This window comes from Brachyistius frenatus, unplaced genomic scaffold (genome assembly GCF_029030835.1).
Source record: "Brachyistius frenatus isolate BFR_SWC_R1_liver_20210118 unplaced genomic scaffold, ASM2903083v1 Contig_30, whole genome shotgun sequence".
Classification (NCBI taxonomy): domain Eukaryota; kingdom Metazoa; phylum Chordata; class Actinopteri; family Embiotocidae; genus Brachyistius; species Brachyistius frenatus.
Window position 1 is genome coordinate 445,785 of NW_027210629.1, and position 24,785 is coordinate 470,569.

At 40.6% G+C, this 24,785-nt stretch overlaps 1 protein-coding gene across 1 annotated transcript in view; it reads left to right on the forward strand.

Moving 5' to 3' along the window:
• Positions 1–24,785, forward strand: part of stpg2 (sperm-tail PG-rich repeat containing 2) — a 59,055-nt gene that overhangs the window by 28,545 nt on the left and 5,725 nt on the right. The window contains exons 11-12 of the mRNA XM_069699420.1: positions 16,866–17,031; positions 20,691–20,806. Coding sequence (XP_069555521.1) covers positions 16,866–17,031; positions 20,691–20,806 — 282 coding nt within the window. The remainder of the gene's footprint in view (positions 1–16,865; positions 17,032–20,690; positions 20,807–24,785) is intronic.

The window sequence follows — 24,785 nt, forward strand, 5'->3', positions numbered from 1 at the left end:
TGTTTTCTAACCAGTCTATCAATGAATATATTGTTGCAGCCTTTTAACACGACTGGAGCTGTGCTTCTTAAGTGGGCAACAGTAGAATGGAGAGAACTTGTGGCTGATGAATGCGCCGCTGCTGAAGTTATGATGTTTGGAGTTGGACTTTTTTGTTAAACTTGTGGCTTGCATCTCAGTGTGTCAGCATCGCAAAAAAACCAACAACAAAACAAAACAAAAAACTGAACTACCGCCTTGCGGATTTATGCCTCAGCCAACTAATCAAGTTCCATTTCACATCCATGTTTGTCCAGAATCATTTAATATATGACTTTGAAAGAATGTTTATACGTTTACATGCTTTGCCCAAAAAGTTAATTCTGAAAGAACGCAAAATTGTAACAATGACAGTAGACAACGCTTTAACCTGACAGCACTGAAGATCTATACAATCAGCACAGTTCCAATACACAGAGGTATAACCAAACCAAACCAAACCATATGAGTAGCCAAATGCAAATTAATGAGGTAATGTACTCATTCAGGGTTGCCTTAATAGTTTCCTTTGTTTCTCAATCCAATAAGCTTCAAACTTTCTCCTTACTTGTTCTGATAGCGATTTTATTGTTAAAATGATAGTGATCAAAATACAAAGATTTTCAGAAAAGTTTAGTAAGTAAAACTTGTCTTAACCCAATTTAAAGTCTCACAACCCTCAATAACATCAGCAAATAAGACAAATTTTCAGTCTAATTTCTACAAAAAAGCCAGATTTTTCACAATATAAATTTCTTGGTCGAGCATGCCTGTCGGCTTGATGCGAGTGTTTTGAAACTGTAACTGAGCAATAATGTCTCTGCCAGTCAAACCAATTTCAGTTTATCTGCACTAATATCTCTTGCACTGACAATAAAGAACACTTCATAATTCTCATGTTTCAGTGTAACTAGCTTGATGGAATCAGACAGACAATATTAAAACACGGTTTTTATTACATGTACCACTGGTATTGATTGTAAACAGGATTCATAATATATCAACGTTGTGAAATAATAATAATGAAAACAAATAGAAAAAGAAGGCACTTAGGAGATATTTCCATCCTCCACTTGGCAACTTTAGCTGTTGGCTGTTAAGGTAACTGACTGCAGCTGTTGTGCACTTACTCAGCCATTATAATTTTGCAGTTGTTACAAGGATCGAGAGATAATAAATCCCATTTGCTGGGATTATGGTAATTTACTGGTAAAATTAGTTTTGTTAGAAACTGTGAAGGCTGAATTATGCATCTGTTAGTTGTCGCAGAACCTAAATATGTGAGTTTTCTCCAAACCAAATCAAACAGGGTCCAAGCATGATGTGCACCTCCTCAAAGCTGTCTGTTCAGTGGGAGCTATGTGGAGACTGTGTTTTCTGTCGTACCTGTTTCTGGTCATGTACAATATAAAACTCGTATACAACAGCTACTGTATTACATTTCTGGTCCAGCGACACAGACAGACATAATTGTGGAGCACTGACAAGATCAAGAAAAAACTAATTTATGTCGATGACTTGTGCAAAAACAACATACTTCTCTCAGAAAAAAAGACACTACATATAATGGCCTTGAGAGAGTCAGAGAATTAAAGGAGAGATGAAACTGAATAAAAAGAAGCAGCAGGAGGGAATGAAGGAAACACAGAGAATGAGAAAAAGATCCCCTGTGCATAATGTGTAATTATCTATCCTATTAGCTCTGGTTGATATAATTAGGGCATTTGCTAAACATACATTTATCCAACTGAAGAGCAACATTACCCCCCTGCTCTGCAGAATGAACTGAAAGGCAAAAAAAAAACCAGGAGGTGAAATCATACTCCGAATGAAGGGGGTGAGATTGACAGATAGATGGAGGAACCAAGGAGAGAGGGACACAGAGAAATAATGGCTGATGATGGAGACAAAGAAATGAAAACAGCTGGAAAGACAGAAGATGTGAAATAAGTGAGACATTACAGAAAGATAATAAATAAAAATAAAAGCCATAGGAGTCAGACAAAGAGTGTGACAGTAACATTGAAGGCAATGCCATGTGCGCGATATTCTCAAAGTATGTGGAGTGGCAAAATATGCAGCAGCCCAGGGTTTGTCACTTATTGACTTTTTGTCTCTGTGTTTCATTGCATTTTTATAATATATCCGTGGACAGCTAATGGCATGTCACGGTGCAGCCTCTATTTATGGGAGACAAGGGAGTCGGGTGATGAAAGAAAGGAACGAAAACAGGAAAATGGACTTATAGATTTGATATGGATTTTACTGTCAGCTGTCGGGGTAATGATGATGATGTGAGTCCCTGTGAGAATTCAAGCACAGTCACACACGCACACGCAAACTATTCTACACTCACAAAGATGGTGACTCAACCAGAATGCACACACAAATACATACATGTTAACTCAATATTACCTAGAATGTACATACAGTATAAATATATGCATGGGACCATTTGCGAGTGGTTATGAATGCATACACATATAATGTGGTGCCACACACACACACACACACACACACACACACACACACACACACACACACACACACACACACACACACACACACACACACACACACACACACACACACACACACACACACACACACACACACACCAGTTACATATAAGCACAATTAAGTGATTGAATGAGAAGAAAGAAGAAGTGCTTATAGTGACACTTTCACCCCGAGGCTTCAGACAATAACACTCCCATCATGCTCTGCTGCATATCTCCTGAACCATTCATAAATTTAATGGATAGAAATGAATGATTTCAAGAGGAGGTCAGAGGGAACATACGGGTGTTGCTGTCATATTCAGTAGTTGTATTGAGTATTTCTTATTAAGAGAGATTTTTATTCCCTTTTTCTTTTGTTTCTCCTGCACCCTGCCCACTCTCCTTCATCTGCTTGTAGCTATAAACAAAATTAAAAAGGAAATGACAAGCAATGATATTGATTTGTGTTTTAGTTTGCCAGTCTGTAACTGCGTGCCTACCTACCGATCTCCTTCTGCCTCACCAGTTGTGTCCGAACATAAAGCCCCAGCACAACTGTGTTTTGATTAGTTTAACTCAGTTGTTTCGGATAATCTTTAAGCCAAATTGAATTCCAGCATTTAAAAGCTAAAAGCTACACAGCTCCTTATCTACTAACTGTTCATTCAGACTGAAAACAGCGCTGATTTAAAAAAAAACACCAAAAAAAACAACACACACACAAAGGGCTTCACTGGTGTGGGAGGAAGGCTGATTTGAATAATAGATTCATGAGTTTGAAGGCTTATCAGAAGCCGCAACTGCACAGCTCTTTATAATACAATTATAAACTATTTTACAGCTCTGAAGAGTTATCACGGAAACAATTGTTCAATCCTCCATCTCTGTGATTATGAGGCAAACTGTGGCAATTTGTTCTGGCAAGTATATGCTCTTCTTTGAATTTGACCGATAGTGCTTAGCTGGATAAAGATGCTAGTTGACAGCGTTTATTTTTTGTTGTTGACAGAGCAGTGCGTCATTGAAAACTATGAGTGGGATACATGTTCTCACGCAGTTCTGATGTCTTAACATGGCCTAAAGGCGTGTGTTCATCGTTGCTGCACATGGCTGCGCAGGAGTGTGTATGTTAGCTGTAAGCTGGCTAGCAACACATGCAGAGACTGTTTGTGGGAGTGTGCCTGTGTGTTTTTGTTTAGCTCAGCCTCTGACTGATTTCACCAGGAACCCCAGTTCTTTGGATTTCTCTCTTCCCTCGTTCCTTCCCGCCTGTCTAATCATTCGTCTCGGTTTGTGTGACATTTTGTCTCCAGTTGAAATATTTTCTGCTCGCGCACAGTAAATCAGGATCACTAATGGTTCCACCTGGTATGATCGAGGTTACTGAGTTACTATTGGTTATGAGCTTAAAGGACAAAACTCAGTTAGTCAATTCACTTACACTGACACCATCAATATTATCATAAGCCTGCCAAGAAATTGCCTGCTTTCCTCCTTCACACCTGTGAAGCAAAGGGAGGAGGAAGTCTAACAAAACGCACTTAATGTTAAACACTTGAGCCACCAAGTGCTGGCTGACTCGTGGCAGGTCTTAGTAGACACCGTGCAATGTTAAAACTCTCTTAATCCAGATCTTTCCCTTCGTGTGTCTAGTTTTTAGACATTAAGGCCACTGGATGAAAACTGATGACAAGAGAATATGGTTTTCAGTCAAAAATGACATAAATAAAATCCAATATATTTAAATGATTCAATTACCTTCCTTTGCGTATTCTGCTCCATGTGTCTCCAGCTGGAGTCTCAGAATAGATTTACCCTTTACAGTAAATATAACGGTCTGAAGTAAAAACTGCAGGTCCAGTGGTTTAGTCTGATCTACTGTATGTCTCAGTTTCACTTCTACATTTATTATTTAGGGACTATTTTAGGCTTTTGTCTGGCCTCTTAAAGAGCCTCTGTCTGGGCTTTTATTGTCATTTTCTTGCTTTACTTTTTCAATTGAATTGATGTTAAATTGCCGTCCATTTAAAGATGTCTCGGATTGATAAAAAAAAAAAAAAAAAAGTCTGTCATTCAAACAGTTTACTGGATATAAGTGAAGTTTGATGCTCAGATCACATAAATGGTCCGAGCTAGTTAACAGAGCTAGAGCAAAAGGCTGTGAGTCATCAGTTGTTTCAGCTAATGTCAAAAAACAATGTGTGTTTATGTTAAAGTGATAAAGGCTTCTGGGCAAAGTCATTTCTCTTTTCCATCAGAAGTAAAGGAGGAAGTAGTGTGATGTTGTTATGGAGCCACAAAGTCCTCAGAGATAAAATTGGTCGACACAGGAGACTACTGTTCCTGTTCTGTCAATATTGCTTCATCTTAATTATTATTACCACTGGTTATGAGCAAAACCATGATGACAGAGGTCACCTATTCTTACTGAAGTATAAATTTGACCCCAACCACATTCTTTCCTTTAAACTGACCAAGATGTGAAGTCATTTCATGGAACAGGTTTGTTTTTGAACAGTTTGGGAAGGGCCTGACAAATGGTGTCATCCTGCCATTTGGGATGTCGAATCAGGGAACACTTCTTTCTGTTGTCCCACAGGGCATGAACAAATCAAGTATTTTTATTTGAATTGGTGGCATTTTGTCTGTTGGAATACTAAATTCTGACTGTTGATGGTGCCGTAGAAATTCCGATAAGTAGAAAATCCGATAAGTAGAAAATCAAAAGTCTGCACAGGGTCACAGTACAAAGCGGTGCTGTTTAGCAGCTGACTCAGATATGCAATATGTTCCCCACAATATGTTATTGTGAAATGCCAGTATAGGTTAATGGTGAATAAATGTAATTCATGGTTTGTGTATTCATCTTTTACTGAATTTTTAGTCTACCACATGCTTAATGGTCTGATGCTCAATTCTGACCTCACCTGTCCTCTAGTTAAGGTGTGGTGAGCTTAATTTCCCTTGAGTGGAACATATTCATATTAAGTTATTCATAACTAATGCAAATATAATATTCAATAGGTCCAGTACATTGTTTCCAATCTGTCGTGATGTTCAGAGATTTGAGGAGGAGGAGGGTGGTGGTAAAGTAAAAGATGAAGTGAAAGTGGAGACCATGGAGACAATGGCCCTCATTCACTAATATGTGCGTAGAAATGTTCTTACTTTGGCACAAAGTGAGTGCGCACGCAAAATCACCGTGGGATTAATGACACGTGCGTTCCGGCCAATTTTGTTCTCACCATCTTGCGTATGTTAGTGAATCAGAATAATTCTAAATTGACAGGCGCGTGTCAGCGCTCTGCGATTAGCATACTAACACGCCCCCGTTTCTCCATATAAGGACAGACGTTTGTCTGCAGCTTCATGAAGAAAGCGCTGAAGTGAAGAGAAGTTGACAGAGATGGAACCAAAAATGAAAAAGAACAGTTTCACAGCTGCGGAAATTGAAACAATAGTGTTTGCGGTGCAAGTTAGAAAAGGTAGACTTTTCAAAAGTGTTTCCTCCGGAGTAATTATGGTTAAAAAAAGATGATGCGTAGGCTGCTGTTACTGAGGCTGCTGTGTACCCTGAAGTGCGCACCGTGGCACAGGGTAACCCTGTGAACCCGATGGCCGCAATATCACAGCCAATATTCATCACACAGACAAAGCGGATGTCCCCGGAAAGCTGCACAGTGTTGGTGCCTCGTCTGTGTAACGAAGCGTTGCGGAGATAATCGAAGTTGCGTCGTCGTTACACTGCATGACGCGCTACATCCATCTCCACCCAGCTACTTTTAATTGAATAATTCCCAAACTCCCGATCGCTTCACAACGTACTGGATATCTAAATAAACAGCAGAATGTACCCTTTCTGATTAAACCCAGCGTTCCTCTGTACACGAAGTGTTTTCAGTTAGTCCAGTTTTGAAATCACAGCTGACCTCTGTACTGTCTGAAATTACATCCCACTTTATATGAACAAAATAATGGTAACAACGTATTTATGGGCCGATACTACGACAGAGGTATTAGCAAATATCACAGTAGCGTATGGTGAATGGTTAACCCCAACAATGACCAGTATATGAGCTTAAAAGTGAAGCTAGTGAAATTACCCTAAATAAAATAGCCTAGGATCATAGGGTTAAAAAATGGTTCGATATTCAAGTTGACTGAAAAAAACGCATCACAGACCCAAAATAAACGAAGGAAACAGGATTAAATGGCGTCAATTTAATGGCTAGCCTATTTAATACATTTAGTCAATGCATTAGTATATTAACGGTTTTCAAGATTGTCCTTTACTAAATCCTTTTTTAATGAATGCCGTTTGTTTTGATGTGTTAAAAGGTGTATCTTTACATTTTCTCAGGCAGTCATCATTTGTTCGTACGCATTGTCTAATGTCATCCTAAATTTGTTCACCGAGTACGAACAATTTCAGGAAAGAAAATATTGATGAAACCCAGATTTGTGCGTCCCGTGTTCTTACGCACGGTTAAAGCATAGATTTGTATCTATGCACTGTTAGTGAATGAGGCCCAATAAAAGGAAAGCATCAGAGGGAAGACGGACAGAAAAGACGGAGCAAAACAGTCTTAAAATGTGTGATAGGGCACAGATGGAGAACTTGCCTCTAGAGCACTTTCAGATTTTATGATGTGGGGATGCTCTCTAAGTTATTGTTTGAAGGAAAAGATCACATATGGTTAGAGCAATTCTTGTCTTCATCTCTTGCTCTGAGGTTTTGGTTATTGTCACCACGCTGCTGTCTTGCTGTTATAAAATAAGTCAACTGAAAAACTGACTCCAAATAAAAGACATTTTACAAATGAATTTGAACAAACAGCTCGCACATTCATCAAACTCGAGAGTGAGCCTTTGTAGATGCCATACCTTCTCACTACCTGTGTGCAGCCTCGTCATTTGATACCATTCGTCGCGCATCTATCGTGCATAGCACACACTGGTACCAAGGGTTCATGCTTGTTTAAAATTTTCAGGCCAAAATAGTAGCAAATATTTCAAAGAGAAACCATCGGGCCTTAATACCTGCATGTAAATAACAACAGAAAATATGCCTTTCTAAATGACACATTTGTACTTCATTTGTCAGTTGGCAGGTTTTTTTCGATCACTGCTACAGTCTGGTTAGTAAGTAAGACTATTTCGTTTGTATCGTGTGCAAGCACACAGTGAAAACACTACACGTTCCTGCTGAAAAAACAAGTTATTGGTGATAACATGCCAAGAAACATAGCGTTGCACCTTAAAAGGCAATCAATCAAACATGGATGTAAACAGTGCATGATTTAAAATGTTTTAAAAATGTGTGTTTGCAAAAGTTTACCAAAGTCAACACAGTTTTTAATCCCCAAACCCACACATATTGGTTAGAAACTCTAAATGTAAACAGCCTTTCCTTGTATAAAAGAAGACTCCACAGAACATCTTTATGTTTAGACAAAAAAAGACTTGGCTAAGATTGGGGCGTATTTTGGTTATGGTTGAAATAACTATTTGGTTAAGCTTGGGGAAAGACCATAAATTGATTGTATGTAGGACAAGGGATGCCAGGAAAACCTACGCATGTAGTGATTGACCAATATTTCTCAACTCGAGGTCTGCTTTGTAGCATTTTATGGAGCTTGATTTGAGTTTGAGTTTTTTTTGTCAGACCAGCTTTTCTGAGCTTAAGAAGAAAATGTTGCTTACAACATATTGTGTTTCATTTGAGCAATGATCAAACTTCCATCTTCTTTCAGAGGAAGATCTTGCCAAAGCATCAGGTAGAATGAAAGTCCACATTTGGGTCAATGCAAACTGTGTTCACTGCATTGAGAAGGCTTAACTGATCTCTTTCTATTAGCTCTGTCTTGGAAAAAGCTGGCGCATATACACAAGAGATAATGTCTCCTTTCATGTGTCGCCTGTTTATTTCTTGTGTTTTAAATCAGTAGCACAGTCAGATTAAGAAATATTGTCAGATAGCAGCTTTTACAGAGCTCAATGTAAAATACCACAATTTAGATAAATGAAGCCTTTTAGAAGCACCTTTTCTGACTACTGTTGGAATGACGCACTGTCTGTCAAATCTCATTTGTATCGACCTGCTTTTGGAAGTATCGTGTGAGAGATTGGATCACATTTGTATTTATTTATCTGAGAATAATGGAATCGTCAGCAGATACCTGTAGACCTGTGACACCGCCCAGAATAGAGATCAGTATTTAAACCAATTAAAAACTTATTTTCTGCATCTGGATTGAATTAGGGGAATTGAGATGTGACCCGGCCTGGTACTTTAAATTGATCCTGTCTTTGAGGGCTGTTTTACTTCTACTGGCAGTTTTCTCAGCCTCATTTTTTTCTTTTTCTTTTTTTTTATCTTTACAGTCCCCCCCCCCCCTTAAATCCTTCACCTTAAATCCTTCATCTTTTGGTCTGTCCGTTTCTGACTCTTTTGTCTCTCTTCTCGTGACTTTGTGCTGCGTCATTCAGTTAATCAGTCTCTCTCTGTTTCTGCCTTTCATTCTCTTCGCTTCTCTCCTCATGTTGATGAAGCAGACACATTTGGTAAGCAGCTGTGTCCATTGTGTGCATGTGCATGCCTACATGTATATTTCTCTGTCCAAAGCGTGGGCACCAGCTGTGGCCAGCAGCTGTGTGTATAGTGTATTTGCGTGCAGATGTGGCCATGTACTCGTTTTATGCAGCAGCTGTGTGTTTTGTGTGTGTTTGGCTACGGACAGCTGTTTAGGAGCAGGTGATGATTTTAGGAGCCAAGCAGACAGTCAGCTGGGCAGGCGGCCAGGGGGACGACGGGGAGAGCAAAGCCCAAGAAGGTGTAAGGCCTGGGCTTGGTGTTTATTCAACCAGGCCTTCTGGACCACTGCTGGATATATCGCAGATCAGGAAGGTCCCAGGTGTTGATGTCAGTGTTTATTGAGGACTCTAAACCTGCCATGCTCCACAGAAAGCTTACACAAGTCAGTCAGAAGGAGATGGCCGAGCCTTGGTTTGAGAATGGACTGCTCTTAGCCTCACTGTGGTCCATCTGAGTTTAAATGGAATCCTTCCACACTGGCGTTCAGAATCCGATTAGCTATGTTTGTGTAGATGTAAATGTCACATGAGATGTTGTGAAGTGAGAGAAATGAATCTGTCAGAGGAGACAGATGAGCACTTAGAGTGAGGAAGTCTGCAAGGGTAGGAGTTGATATGATAGACATGAAGAAAAGGAAACATGTGAAGGAGGATGCCGTTTTTGACTACTGGAAGACAAGTGGAGTAAACAAAGAATGAGAAAATGGTAAAGCAGTAGGAAGCAAAAAAAGAAAAAAAATGATGGCTGGAGAAAAAAGAAGAGCAAGAGAGAGAAGGACAAATATACAGCAAATAAGCCAGGAGAGGCACAGATAAAATATATATAAAAGAGAAAGCAAGATATATAGGACCACAGAACAGCAGAAAACTGTAGCTGTCAGCAAGTTGTTAGACTAACTGCTGTCTATAAAGTGTGAACAGGAAGCGAATGGGACCCATATGGTTTCCCTCTGTCATTCCATCTACATTGAAGACCTGTCTAAAACCTCATTAAAGCCTTACGACACCAGCCATACCTCCACTACTAAAATCAGACAGATGGTTATCAGGCTCTGTGATGAGACACCAGCTGTGCGTATGACACAATGGCAGAGATAGTCGATTTTGGGAGGAAAACAAGCAAACAAATGGTGTGTTCACTTTGTATTTTAATATTATGACTCTATTTTGTTACACAATATAAAACAACACATGTACATACAATTAAACAGTAAAACAAAAAGTGGTGCCCCAGCAAAGTTTTTTCAATGTCATGCTTGTTACAGAAATTCTGTATCTGCTAGAAGCATTTCTGTATGTAGACAGTAAGGACTGCTCTAAAGGCCATGTACCTTAAAGCTTCTACACGATAATTAAGCTGATATGAATTATAAACCATGCTGTCTGTCTCCACAGATATAATTATGATTATATTGTGCCTTCGGAAAGCTGAAATCTTACACATGACCTCCCAATTCTGACCCACATTCTGGATGTTTTTTTACTCATTGTAGACACATTGTCTGTACCTTTCCTGTAAAACTGACCAAAATGCTTATTTTTTAGGAAAGAAAAAGGCGCAAAGAATTTATGAGGGACAATCAAACAAATCAAAGACTGCTCCTGTTGTGATGTTGTCTGAACTGAGTACAGCACAGTAATGTGCAAAGAGCAGTTGGAAGTTGTAGACTTCATGAGTAAGTATTCAGAGTTCTGTTTCTTGAGCAACATCTGGACCCGAGTTACACGTTTTTGTGACCAGTGTTGCGTGAGCAGAGAGCGCACATAAAATGTTGTGTCTAACTCAGGAAGTGTTTTGAATGGCAATCGAGTTCAAAAGGGGCAAAATTTCAATGTGCAAGAGCAAAGAAGGCACATCAAGTCAGGAACGCAACCAGGTAGGTTTTCTTTGACATTCGTTACTGTGAATTCTTCTCCCCAGGGTCAGACTGTCAACACCAAGTTCAACTGTGCGGTTTGGAGGTGTCTGACAGAAAATATTCTGTGCAGACGACCTGAACTCTTGCGCAATGGTACTTGGGTTCTCCGACATGGCAATGTGCATTAAAAACGCATACGTTTCTCGCATGCAACTACACAGTCATTGCTCCCCACCATTCCTACTCACCAGATTTGGCTTCCAGCCACTTCTTTCTGTTCCCCAAAAAATTTGACATAAAATTTCATTAGCACTCTGCTAAAGTTTCAGGTATACAGGGAAGTCGCAGATGTGCCCGGATAAATGGCCACAAAGATGTGTGTAATTCAGATGCTGATGTTGATCAAGTGACGTCATAAGGTTATAGCTTCCCTCTACCCCGTGCACATCATGGTGCCATTTACCATTCACACACAGCAGTAGCAGCCTCTGAACATTTTGATTTCCCATCATAGTACTCATTGTTGCATATGCATCCCAACATTTACCTTTGCAGGAATTCCTTTTGAATACTTCCTGTTTGGTTTAGTACAAAAGATGGCAAATGATTGAAGACTTGGATTTGAGCTGAGGACAGGATAACACCAGGCAACACAATTTGACTTGTTTTTGTCCCACAAACTGATATAGGCAAACCTTTTAGTATTGTTTATGCTCAATTTAAATATTTTTTGAATTTTTCTATCAGGCATGGTTTTTAAGTCGCAGAGTTTACATTACTTCATCAAAAATAAGGGTGTTGTTACACTTAAAATATGTACAAACTTACTTGAAAAAAGTAAATGATTTTCACCTATATTTGGCCTCAGGAACATCCCTCTGTTGTATCCAGCAATAGCTTGCCAACATAAAGGGGATCAACATTCATCGGTACCCCTTTTCCATGTCCGAGTGAGTATAATAAAACTAAATGCTATGGGTGAACCAAAAAACCCTTTAACATGTTTAGATACAGTGTGAAAAAGTACGTAAATAACGTTTTTTGTTACATGGGAGAAAGTCTTTGTCAACCAGTGTTATTGAACATGAGGAAACAACTTATAGAACATTTAAAACACGCTGAGCTTATACAAGTTTAAAAAAAACAACAACTGAAGTTATAAACTGCAAAAGAGAGAAATACTGACCGATATTACTTCATGTTTAAGTTCAGCTGCATGGTACACCAAACTAACCATGAATTCAGGAATGTGCTCATTGTTCAGTATTTGTACAGACTTTCTTGAAATGCTGCTCCTCTTGCCTTCAAATAAGTTTCTTTTATCCTAAGTAACCATTATTATTTGTTAAACTCCAAACAGGGAAATCCAGCCTGTTCATTCTCCGCACAGGATGCAGACTGAGGATAAAGTGCAATAGCCAGTTTAAGGATTTGCAGCTTTTAAAACACAAACTACCAGCACATCTACCTTTTCACAGTGGAAAGTTTGACTTCAGTTTTATGTAGTTAGTTCCGAAAAGATTCATAAATAAGCCTCAGGGTGGCATCAACCTTTCAAAGCTTTAGCTTCCATAAGCCAAACCAAATACTCATTGTAAACTACCAAATCTATTTTTAACTGGGGAAGATGAAAATGCCACATGAATCAGAGCTCAGCCTGTCAGAGCACAGAAGTAGTGATTAATTTAATGAATATGTGGATATGTAATAGGTGTTTTGGATGTGTCACACACACACACACACACACACACACACACACACACACACACACACACACACACACACACACACACACACACACACACACACACACACACACACACACACACACACACACACACACACTCATTAGCACACATACACAGTCAAAATATATATTTCTAGTGCAAAGATGTGAAATATGGAATTTCAGAGTCTGAAAATAGCATTTTGCCCTGCAAGGAAGAATGAAAGATTTTAAGAGTAATGAGAGGATGAAGAATGAGATGTAATGCTAGCGCACACACTTGCACACAAGTTGTGGCTGGCCATTAGTCAAAGTTGTCACTGCACATACCACCATATCGTTAGTATTGCCTCTGTCAGGTGTACTTGAGTCATTAGTGGGAGAGAATGATGTGGAGGAAATGCTATACTGTAAGAAGATAAAGAAACATCACAATTTGTGTGAGCATTTTTTTTTTATTATTCTTTTGAGGCTGGCCATGTAATGGAGAATGTTCTTTCATTTAGTATCTTTTACCTTGATAAATGCTACAATATAATATGCTGCTGATCCTTGTAGAAACATTCTAGTTACATCACTGCAGGTAGAAATAGACAGAAAAGAATCAGTTATCATAATGTATTTTCAGGACAAGAAATAGCTGAATTTTGGATAGAATGACTAGAATATTGTGTAATCACCAGTTATGCAGCTGGCACTTTCCAATAGCCAAGAAATATAGGATACTTTTTACACTGTTGGAAATTCTTCCTCCTTGTTCATTGCAAGTGATCCAGAATTGTGTACTTTGAACAGTTTGGGTTGCACAGAGAACGCCACTACAATGACAAACAGAAGGATTGTTCAGCTGTATTGTTTAGATGAGATTTTTATGCCTCCACCGTGGCGACTGGATGACCATAACTCAAAAATTCATAGGCTAATTATGACAAAATTTCACACAAATGTTTAACAGAATAAAATGGAGAAGTGATCCATCCTTCCCTTTTCTCGGGTCGCGGTGGCAGCAGATCGAGCATTCTCGATCCTGAGGCGTTCCCAAGCTGGCTGGGATATATAATCCCTCCAGCCTGTTCCGGGTCCGCCCAGAGGTCTCCTGCCAGTTGGGCGTGCCCGGAAAACCTCCATTTGGAGGCGCCCAGGAGGCATCCTGATCAGATGCCCGAGACACCTCAGCTGACTCCTTTCAACGCAAAGGACTAGCGGCTCTACTCCGAGCTCCCTCCTGATAACCGAGCTCCTTACCCGATCTCTAAGGCTGAGCCTGGCCAGCCTGCAGAGGAAACTCATTTCAGCTGCTTGTAACCGCAATCTTGTTCTTTCGGTCACTACCCAGAGCTCATGACCATAGGTGAGGGTGAAAACGTAGACCGACCGATAAATTAAAACCGTCGCCTTTCGACTCAGCTCCCTCTTCACCAAAACAATCCGGTGCAGTGCCTGCCCCAATTTGCCTGTCGAACTCCCGCTCCGCCCCACCCTCACTCGTGAACAAGACCGAGAGATACTTCAACTCCTTCATTGGGGGCAGACACCCCGTCCCCACCCGGAGGGAGCAATCCACTGGTTTCCGGCAGACGTTCCCTGAGGCCAACCGAAAGTCCTTCTCCATGGCTTCCCCGAACTCCTCCCACACCTGAGTTTTGCAGCCGCAGCCCTTCTGGCCTCCCGGTACCTCTCAGCTGCTTCAGGAGTCGCCTGAGCCAGCCAGACCCGAAAGGCCTCCTTCTTTAGCTTGGCAGCTTCCCTCATCCCCTGTGTCCACCACAGAGTTCTCGGGTTGCCATCGCGACAGGCACCGATGACCTTACGACCACAGCTCCTCGTGGCCGTGTCCACAATGGAGGCTTTGAACATGGTGCCCAACCTCCCACGGGGTGTGTGAGAAGTTCTTCTGGAGGACAGGGGCCTCTGCCAGACGATCCGAGTTCACCCTCACTACATGTTTGGGTTTGCCAGGTATTTCCAGCCCACTCCAACGCCAACTGATCCAACTCATCACCAGCTGGTGATCAGTTGACAGCTCTGCTCCTTTCTTCACCCGAGTGTCCAAGACACACGGCCGCAGGTGACCCTCTCGTTCTCCGGGGAAAACTCCAACACGGCAGTGAAATTTAGAAGATATGGCATTTTACATTCACAAGGTCATGGGTCAACTTTATTGTGACATCATGATGTTCTGCAAAAACACATTTCTGCCCATTATTCAAGGGGAGAATGTGAACACATTTTATAGTTATACAGTTACATCGTTAACATATTAGTTTGGAAACTGAATTTGTGGTTTTTATAATTTATTTTTAAAAGTTTATCAAGAATGTCAGATCCAGCTTGAACCAACTTCAGATGCAAATATTTTTTTTCAGTTACGTTTGTAAATCTTTGATGGGTAAAGAATTTCTGTTTCTGCATCTGTTTTGACTAGTTGCTTGACATGGATTTTTAGCTGGGCTCAACTCATTCATAACATTAATTTGCCCTGTGCCTTTGCAGTATCAAATTCAGGACATACTGTATGCAGGCAATCGATGCATTTCTGCTGCAGTGCATCCCATTAAATTTAGTATTTACCTCTTAGTTTATTCAGTATTATACCAAGACTTGTTTTAATGATTTTTCTCATGCTCTATTTCCAGTTCTACATGGTCTTGATAAGCTGGAACTATGACTTTAATTTTATACATAACTTTTTGCATGCATCAAAAATATAAAGTCAAAATTTGTGACCTGTCTTGGTGCTAGCATCACATCAATATTTAATTTCAGTTATTCTTTGTCACTGGCTGACTGCCTGCCACAAATGTGTATCTGGCATCTACAGTCTATATGCGCTGAGATATTTTTCAGTCAAGGGCAATGTGACAGAAAAGTTGTGTGTGTGTGTGTGTGTGTGTATATATATATATATATACGTGTATGTGTGTGTGTGTGTGTGTGTGCGTGTGTATACGTGTGTGTGTGTGTTTGTGTGTGTGAATGTACAGGTAGGAAGGTAAGTATTAAGCTGTCCAAATGTCGAGAGTGTGTAATTAAAGTTAACCTGAGTGCTGTCAATAGTTGATGACTACCACTGCGAGCAGTGGGTTTTTTCATATTCAGGTATAATTACGAACCATAGGGCTCCTCGGCAGGTGCGTGTGTCTTCGTGTACTTGTGCGTGTGTGTGTCCACGTGTGTGTGTCCACAGGTGTGTGGACACACAGACACACACCAAGACATACACCAAGTTGAACTATAGGAAACAGTAACAGGGGATAAAGATCTCCTCACTATCATTCGGGTTCTTCTCAGAAATGCCTCAGATGCTTTCAGCGTCACACAGAATCCGTTTCTGTGTGAGCCTGTAAATTGACTATCTCTGTGCATTTGTGAAGTTGTATTGTCGTGCACCTGCTGTGCTTGCCTCCTTATCCTCCTGCTGTGTCTATAATGAAAAGCTAAATGGCCTGGGTTAGCAATGATTAAAGATGGATGGCTATCTAGGAGGGGACGGTGAAAACAGCAGTCGGGAAATGACAGTTTGAGGTAAATGACAGCTCTGCTATGTTTAGGATAAATGGATTGTGCAGCTATATTCAGCCTTAGACATCAATTATTAAAAAAAAAAAAAAAAAATGAAAAGACAAATCCCCAGTAACTGAGATTCCTCTGCAGCAGTGGTAGAGCAACTTTCTAACTAGGTGACATGATTCAACCATTTCCCATTTCAGATCTAAATTTCTACAACTGGGATCCATTACCTGTTCATATTAGCAAGGGTGCCTCCACGACTTGGCTCTTAATTATTAGCAATTCATTAAAGAACAAGATTGTTATGGCTATATATCTGAAATTACCTATGATATGTTGGAAATCACCCATGTGTCTGTCATTGCTCTTCATTTTGTGGAGAAGCATGCCTTGGTATCACTTTACAGAGCTGCTAGCATGGTTGAAGACTACTTTTGTCATGTACATATGCATGGAAACTAAAACTCTCCTCTCGTTGTTTCCTCTCGTCGTTTCCTCTTCTCTTCTCTTCTCTTCTCTTCTCTTCTCTTCTCTTCTCTTCTCTTCTCTTCTCTTCTCTTCTCTTCTCTTCTCTCCTCTCCTCTCCTCTCCTCTCCTCTCCTCTCCTCTCCTCTCCTCTCCTCTCCTCTCCTCTCCCCTCCCCTCCCCTCCCTGTAGGATTCTCCTCCACCCAACAGTTACAATGTGACTCAGACACTTGAGAAGGTTAATGGCCACTCTTACCAAGAACCCCGAGGTGAAGGAGCTAAGAAACGACAGAGCTGCTTCCTCTCTGCTGCACTGCGAGAAAATATCTTCCTACGATATGACCCCAGCGTGCCAGGTGATGTACACACTGAACAACATTACATAAAGAGTGATCTGTCTGTCTGTGCGTTCGTTTGTCCCTTTTTTCTTCTCAGTGTTTTTGAACATTTTGAAACTGTACAACTCCCCCCTTTCACCCTCATGCAGTCCAATTAGCTCCATCTCTGTGGGCCTCTAACCTAATATTTACCTCAGTTACACTCCCATTGAAAAATGTTGCTTCAAAATTGATAGATTCATGACTTACTTGGATAATTTATGACTAGCCCCATTTCACCAAGGGACTCAACCCATGAGGCACCCCAAACCGTTTAACCAAAATCCAATTTGCATATAAATAGATTTGGACTGTTTGCAGAAGTGTTTCTTCTTTGTACAAGAACACACACACACACTGAAGCAGCAAATATGCAGACACAAACAGATGGACACACATGCACGCGTAGACACACACATACAATCTATTTTGTCCATTATTGAATTTGCATTTATGAACAGCCCTACAGTATGTGGAACATTAGGGAACATTATATTCCCCATCAAGCTGGGTCTGCTGAGATCACATTTCTGATGATAGTAAGAGCATTTAACTATTCATTGTTGTTGAAGCACACGTACATAAATTAAAGACTGTGCCACTCATAATGCTCTGTGACATTAGCAATTGCTCAAGGTGTTTTTATTGTGCAGTTACAATTTTTTCGTTGGCTCATGTTTGTTTGTAACTTTGAATGTCACCCTTTGTTTGTGTAATCATAAGTTGATTGCGTTTAGTCGTTAGGTCAGCCGAGCACCTACTGCTTTCTTACGGTAAAACCGTGTTGGGCTGGTGATGAATTCCTCCTCTGTATTTGTCTTATCATAACTCTAAATGCAATGAATCTGATCCAAAGCCGAGGGGTCCATCAAACCATTTCAAAATCGATTGTAAAAGTTGTTTCCATAATTGCTGAAAATTTTGGGTTTTCAGTTAGAGTTTTAAATATAAAGGGTTTATAGAAGCAATGTTGTGTAATGGATAAACCCCTGAGGCTTATTTTCTTCCTTTTGAGGCCTTTCTCTGAAATTAGTGTGAAGGTTCCCTCCCTAAGTGGAAATTGCTTTGTACAGTTTTTTCTCCTGAAAAACTGAGTATACTATATTCAGTGCATCCAGAAAGTATTCACTGCGCTTCATTTTTTCCACATTTTGTTATGTTACAGCCTTATTCCAAAATGGATTAAATTAATTTTTTCCCCTCAAAATTCTATACACAATACCCCATAATGATAACGTGAAAAAAGTTTTTTTTTGACATTTTTGCAAATCTATTAAAAAAGAAAATGAAAAAAAAAATTACATGTACATACAGTAAGTATTCACAGCCTTTGCCATGACACTCAAAATTGAGATCAGGTTCATCCTGTTTCCACTGATCATCCTTGAGACGTTTCCACAACTTGATTAGAGTCCACCCGTGGTAAATTCAGTTGATTGGACATGATTTGGAAAGGCACACACCATCTATATAAGGTCCCACAGTTGACAGTGCATGTCAGAGCACAAACCAAGCCATGAAGTCCAAAGAATTGTCTGTAGACCTCCGAGACAGGATTGTATCGAGGCACAGATCTGGAGAAGGGTACAGAAATATGTCTGCAGCATTGAAGGTCCCAATGAGCACAGTGGCCTCCATCATCCGTAAATGGAAGAAGTTTGGAACCACCAGGACTCTTCCTAGAGTTGGCCGCCCGGCCAAACTGAGCAATCAGGGGAGAAGGGCCTTAGTCAGGGAGGTGACCAAGAACCCGATGGTCACTCTGACAGAGCTCCAGCGTTGCTCTGTAAAGAGAGGAGAACCTTCCAGAAGGACAACCATCTCTGCAGCACTCCACCAAGCAGGCCTGTATGGTAGAGTGGCCAGACGGAAGCCACTCCTCAGTAAAAGTCACATGACAGCCCGCCTGGAGTTTGCCAAAAGGCACCTGAAGGACTCTCAGACCATGAGAAACTAAATTCTCTGGTCTGATGAAACAAAGATTGAACTCTGTCCTGAATGCCAAGCGTCATGTCTGGAGGAAACCAGGCACCGCTCATCACCTGGCCAATACCATCTCTACAGTGAAGCATGGTGGTGGCAGCATCATGCTGTGGGGATGTTTTTCAGCGGCAGGAACTGGAAGACTAGTCAGGATGGAGGGAAAGATGAATGCAGCAATGTACAAAGACATCCTTGATGAAAACCTGCTCCAGAGCACTCTGGACCTCAGACTGGGGCGAAGGTTCATCTTCCAACAGGACAACGACCCGAAGCACACAGCCAAGATAACAAAGGAGTGTCTTCGGGACAACTCTGTGAATGTCTTTGAGTGGCCCAGCCAGAGCCCAGACTTGAACCTGATTGAACATCTCTGGAGAGATCTGAAAATGGCTGTGCACCGACGCTCCCCATTCAACCTGATGGAGCTTGAGAGATCCTGCAAAGAAGAATGGGAGAAACTGCCCAAGAATAGGTGCCAAGCTTGTAGCATCATACTCAAAAAGACTTGAGGCTGTAATTTCTGCCAAAGGTGCTTCAACAAAGAATTGAGCAAAGACTGTGAATACTTATGTACGTGTTATATTTCCGTTCTTTATTTTTAATAGATTTGCAAACATTTTAAACAAGCTTTTTTCACTTTGTCATTATGGGGTATTGTGTGTAGAATTTTGAGGAAAAAAATGAATTTAATCCATTTTGGAATAAGGCTGTAACATAGCAAAATGTGGAAAAAGTGAAGCGCTGTGAATACTTTCCGGATGCACTGTATATTTGTGGTATTTCTTAATGTGTTTGTATGTGCATGGATATCTGTACAGCAGCCACTGAAAGCACCTCAGAGCAGTTTTTCATTGACCTATACAGAGTGAACTCTATATAATGTCTGGGTGCCAGGCAGTAAAGCACAAACGGCCTGATTTACTAAAGGTTTGTGTGTGTAAAATCCTGTGCAAACTCCACACCACCTGCAAAAAAATGTCCAAGCTGATCTACTAACGACGTGCAGTAAGGATTGCGTCTTCCAAATGTGTAATTGAACACACGTTGATTTTGCGTGTTTTCCTGAATACATATGTAATATTGGGCATTTCCACTTTAACGTGCAAAGTACTGGGACAGGAAATATAAATACATAAATTTAGCACCCACAATTATATTTACTAAATAGGAGAAGTGATTGTTGTGTATTTTAGTACGACTGAAAGGAATGTATTAATCAGATGCGCACATTAGGGGAGACGGCTGCTCTTATCGTGGTGAGAAGCAGACGCAGGAAACTAAAGAATACGTAGAGAACGTGATTTTCCACCTCTGTAGAAGTTTTTAATGCCAGAGGCATGAATTATTTAGACATATCGTCTGTCCAGCAATGACACACGCAAATACCTCATTTAAATAGAGTGATTTGCAACTTATATCAAAGAAGCAATTACTCTCTGTAAATCACCTGCAAAACAGGTGCAAAATATATGTGCAAACCTTTGGAATAAACACGCAATTTAATACCCTTTATTTGAGATCTTAGTAAATCAGGCCCAAATGAAGCAGTATGTCTGCATCACATTGTATGCTTGTGGGTATATGCTCGCCTTTCCTGACTCAGCTCAATATAAAATTCTGTAGTTTGAAGCTTAGCTTTTGTCTGTGTTCATTAGGCCCCGGCCAGTACAACCCCAGCGTGAAATCCTTCTCAAAGATGACTCTGATCTCCTCCAGAGAGAATCGATTCAAGGACTCCATGAACACCAACCCTGGACCTGCCACTTATCAGGTAATGATGCTGTTATGATTACATGTCAGTCCTGTAAAACATTCCTACTTCCTACTAAACTTCAATTATACATGACAACAACATTCAGCATTAGCAAGTTGAAGGACATACAGTAAGTGTATTTACAGCATGTATATCCCTGGATTTTAAGGTGTCTCTAGGTAACTAAAAATGAGAGTGTGCTGAGATGTATGTGTACACAGATGTTGCTTTCACAGTTTGTGTGTCTGGTGTCTGTACAAGATGCAGTACACTGTATGTCTGGCACTGCTTATGTTGTAATCCTCTAAGAATCTATCATATTTTTCTGTGACCATGAGCTGTGCAGAATGAATTGATTGCTTTGTAAAAAAAAAAAAAATCCAAAGCTTTTGACCTGTCTCCACCAACAACACGAGGTTGAATGATATGGTTTCCTGCTCGAGACAGCTTTTCACTTTGTGGGAGAGTTTGTTCCTAATTGACCTGCCTGGGTGAATTAAACTGGGAAAAGTGTAAAGTTGCAGCCACCATAGACTGCTGACAGGGACAAATGCACGTTGTGGTTGAAGCATGATTTACCTGTAATGAAACCTAATCAGAGTCTAATCTGTCTGCTTTATTTGAGTGTTTTAATTGGAATTACATCTTTGGATTTCAGCTGCTGGTGCTGTGTGTGTCTGAGGTGATTGAAAGAGCTAATGTTGCTTCCAGTCTCTGCTGACTTTGACTGGTGAACATCAAAGACAAAACCTCAGTTTGATTCAAGCCTCACTACACAGTTCGTTGTCATGTTCATGTCCATGGGTGTAATGTTATCACGGAGCTCTTTTTTTTCTCTTTTTCTCTGTCTGCCTGTCTCCCGGTCTGCCTGCTGTCTCTGAGTAGATTCATTTCTGTTGTCTTCTCCTCCCCAGTTCACTGTCTGTCTCTCTTCTCACTGCTTCGCCTGTTTCCACCTCTATGTCCCTCCTTTCTCATTCTCCCTGATATATTTTGATTATTTAGCTATGTAAATGTGGTTTGGGTGTCACAACCAATTTGCTTCAATTATACAGTGTGTGTTGTTGTCCTGGGTTGTCCTTTGATCCATTTGCTGCTCGTCACACCGATGAAGATTATTTTAAAGATGCTTCATTTTTACGACGGAATTTCTGACCTTTAAAATAGTGTGAGAAATAATTTGCTGTAATTTACTGCAAATGGTTATACAGTTTGATTTTGCTGAAAAGGCTTTGCTCTTTGCAGGAGCTCTCAAATAACACATGCTTAATGAGGATTCTGATGGGGAAACTAAAGAAGCCTTAATAAACCCCAAAACACTGAATTTCAGTTGACTCTAAATTTTCAAAATATTTTACATCATGAGACTTCAAGTTATCCTTTTGTGACTGAACCAGTGGTGGTCTGGGCCTGTCAGCGTCCAGAGGAGGACCTACTGGCAGTTACGGGTGTGGTTTAGGTGTGACGACAGCAAGAAGCACAGCCAACTGTGACCTGATTGGTTGAAGTTAGCATGTGCCAGATAGCGATAGACAGATGGTTCTTCCAACTGTGTTCTAAGTATCCTTTTTAAAATACTTGCCCTCTTCCAAAAAAAAAAATCTGATTACAAAATCTCAACATCAGGGAAACAATGTAGTGGTGGCTGAGATAACTGAGTGTATCAGCACAGTAGGGGTGAGAACTGTCGGCTTTTTGGAAGTTTTTATGAGATTTTAATATTTGTAACCCCCGTGTACACCCTATAATGACTACATTATGATTGGATGATGCTTGTTGTTCTGGGTTTTGTACCCTCACGGTTGAAATGCACTTATTGTAAATCGCTTTGGATAAAAGCGTCAGCTAAATGTAATGTAATGAGTCTGGCTTTTCTAAATATGTAAAATAGCAACTTCCTCCTTTTCGATGTAAATTGCATCATAACTTAGCAACGGGTGCATTTGTGTGTCCACCCACGTACAATTGCACGCGAGAGTTCATTTTCTCACAGGATTTTATTCATTTTAATGTTACTTAGCTAAAAACATGAGCTTGAGAGGTCCTGCAAAGAAAAATGGTAGAAACTGCCCAAAAATAGGTGCCAAGCTTGTAGCATCATACTCAACAAGACTTGACCTAGGTACAATTGCATGTGAGAGTTCATTTTCTCACAGGATTTTATTCATTTTAATGTTACTTAGCTAAAAACTTGAGAAAGCAAATACAATCACAGTTACTATAGTAACTATATATATATATTTATTTATATATATATATACATACTGTGTAAGTAGTAAACCTCAGTAATTTAAGCAGAATGCATTGCATATATTTTTCATATACTGTGCAAAAGTGCTGCATGTATATTGACACATTTTCATTTATCAGTTTTTATTCAAAGCATAGCAAACATAAAAAAGCTAAATCAAATCAGGATTTGGTGTAACAACCCTTTGTCTTTAAAACAGCATCAGTTTTCAAGGTATTTGTCAGGGAGGTTGTTCCAGTCATCTTGGAGAACTTGGCACAGCTCTTCTGTCGATTCAGACAGTCAATTGTTTCTGGAGAACCTAGTGTTCTTGTTGTCACTAAATATAGCTTCTTTTTTTTTTTTATGACTTTTTGATTTATGGTTGTAGACTGGGGGTGGGTGTCATGCCGTGTGAGGGATTTGGCCAGAGTCAGGCACCTCCCTGATAGTTAGAATCGGAGACATCAAGGTGCCTAAACTTTTGCACTGTACTGTACATTTCTCTAACTTCTAACTTGTGGATGGATGCTTGTGGATGTGCTTCTATCACTGCTCTCTCTGACCTCCTCTGCCTCTCATGCTGTCTCTCTGCTCCATTTCTTTCTTTTACAAGGGAAACTGTAGCTGTGGGAATTTTTCCACTGACAGCAGCTAGTAAAATTGTTGAAGTATCTAATATGATCCTCCTCTCCTCTCCTCTCCTCTCCTCTCCTCTCCTCTCCTCTCCTCTCCTCTCCTCTCCTCTCCTCTCCTCTCCTCTCCTCTCCTCTCCTCTCCTCTCCTCTCCTCTCCTCTCCTCTCCTCTCCTCTCCTCTCCTCTCCTCTCCTCTCCCGTCCTGTCCCCTCCCGTCCCATCCCCTCCTGTCCCTTCCCTTCCCCTCCCCTTGTTTTAGATTTCAAGTAAAATCGTCCATTTTGACTCATCAAGTGTTTGTGTGGAGCCACTTTAGTCATTGCAGAGAGAGTTAATGTTGGCAGATAATTGGCAAAAATTTGTTGGAGTGTGGTTACATGATTAGATCTTTAAAACCAGACTTTTTTTTTTATGGAATTAATGATGCCACCTACTGTAAACCTGAATTTCAGATCTGTAGATAAGGCCCTAGGTTCTGCTCCACTGGCTGGTCAGACGCTCTTTGAGTGGAGTTTGCTTGTGTTTCCTGTCCCTATATTAGATTCATCTTAGTTTCTTTCTGCAGTCCAAAGACATGCAAGTTTGACAGTAAATGGTAACCACCAAGTGGTCAGAGACAACCGTCACTAAAATCATCACTCATGGGTAATTGTGGACAACTTGAGCGACAGCTATTTTTTTATTCACTGGACTTCATCGTGAAATGGTGACCTGCAAAACCACGCTGTGGTCAGTTGAGGAGATGCAGACATTCCTTCATCTGAATGCCAATGAAGGGATCCAACAAGTGTGTGTGTCACGACGAAGATGACGTCACAGTAGTTTCATGTGGCGTTGCGATAGTGGTCATCTACACTGAGGAGGTACTATCCTCTTTGGAAAACAAAATCCCCAAAAGTCCCTGCTACTGAAATGAGTAGAATAGAGTTGAGCCGGTCCCATGCAGTAGAGACACTGCATAAGACTGGCTACTGTTCCAGTGTGCTGAATGTGAGTTTGAAGAGTCCCCAGTCCCCCTCATCTGCATGAGCACATATTCAGTACATAATAGCTCAATGGAGAAACATACGTTGCAACCCCTCCTACACATCTAAACTGAGCTGGCGATGCTTCTGAAACTACAAATGGCA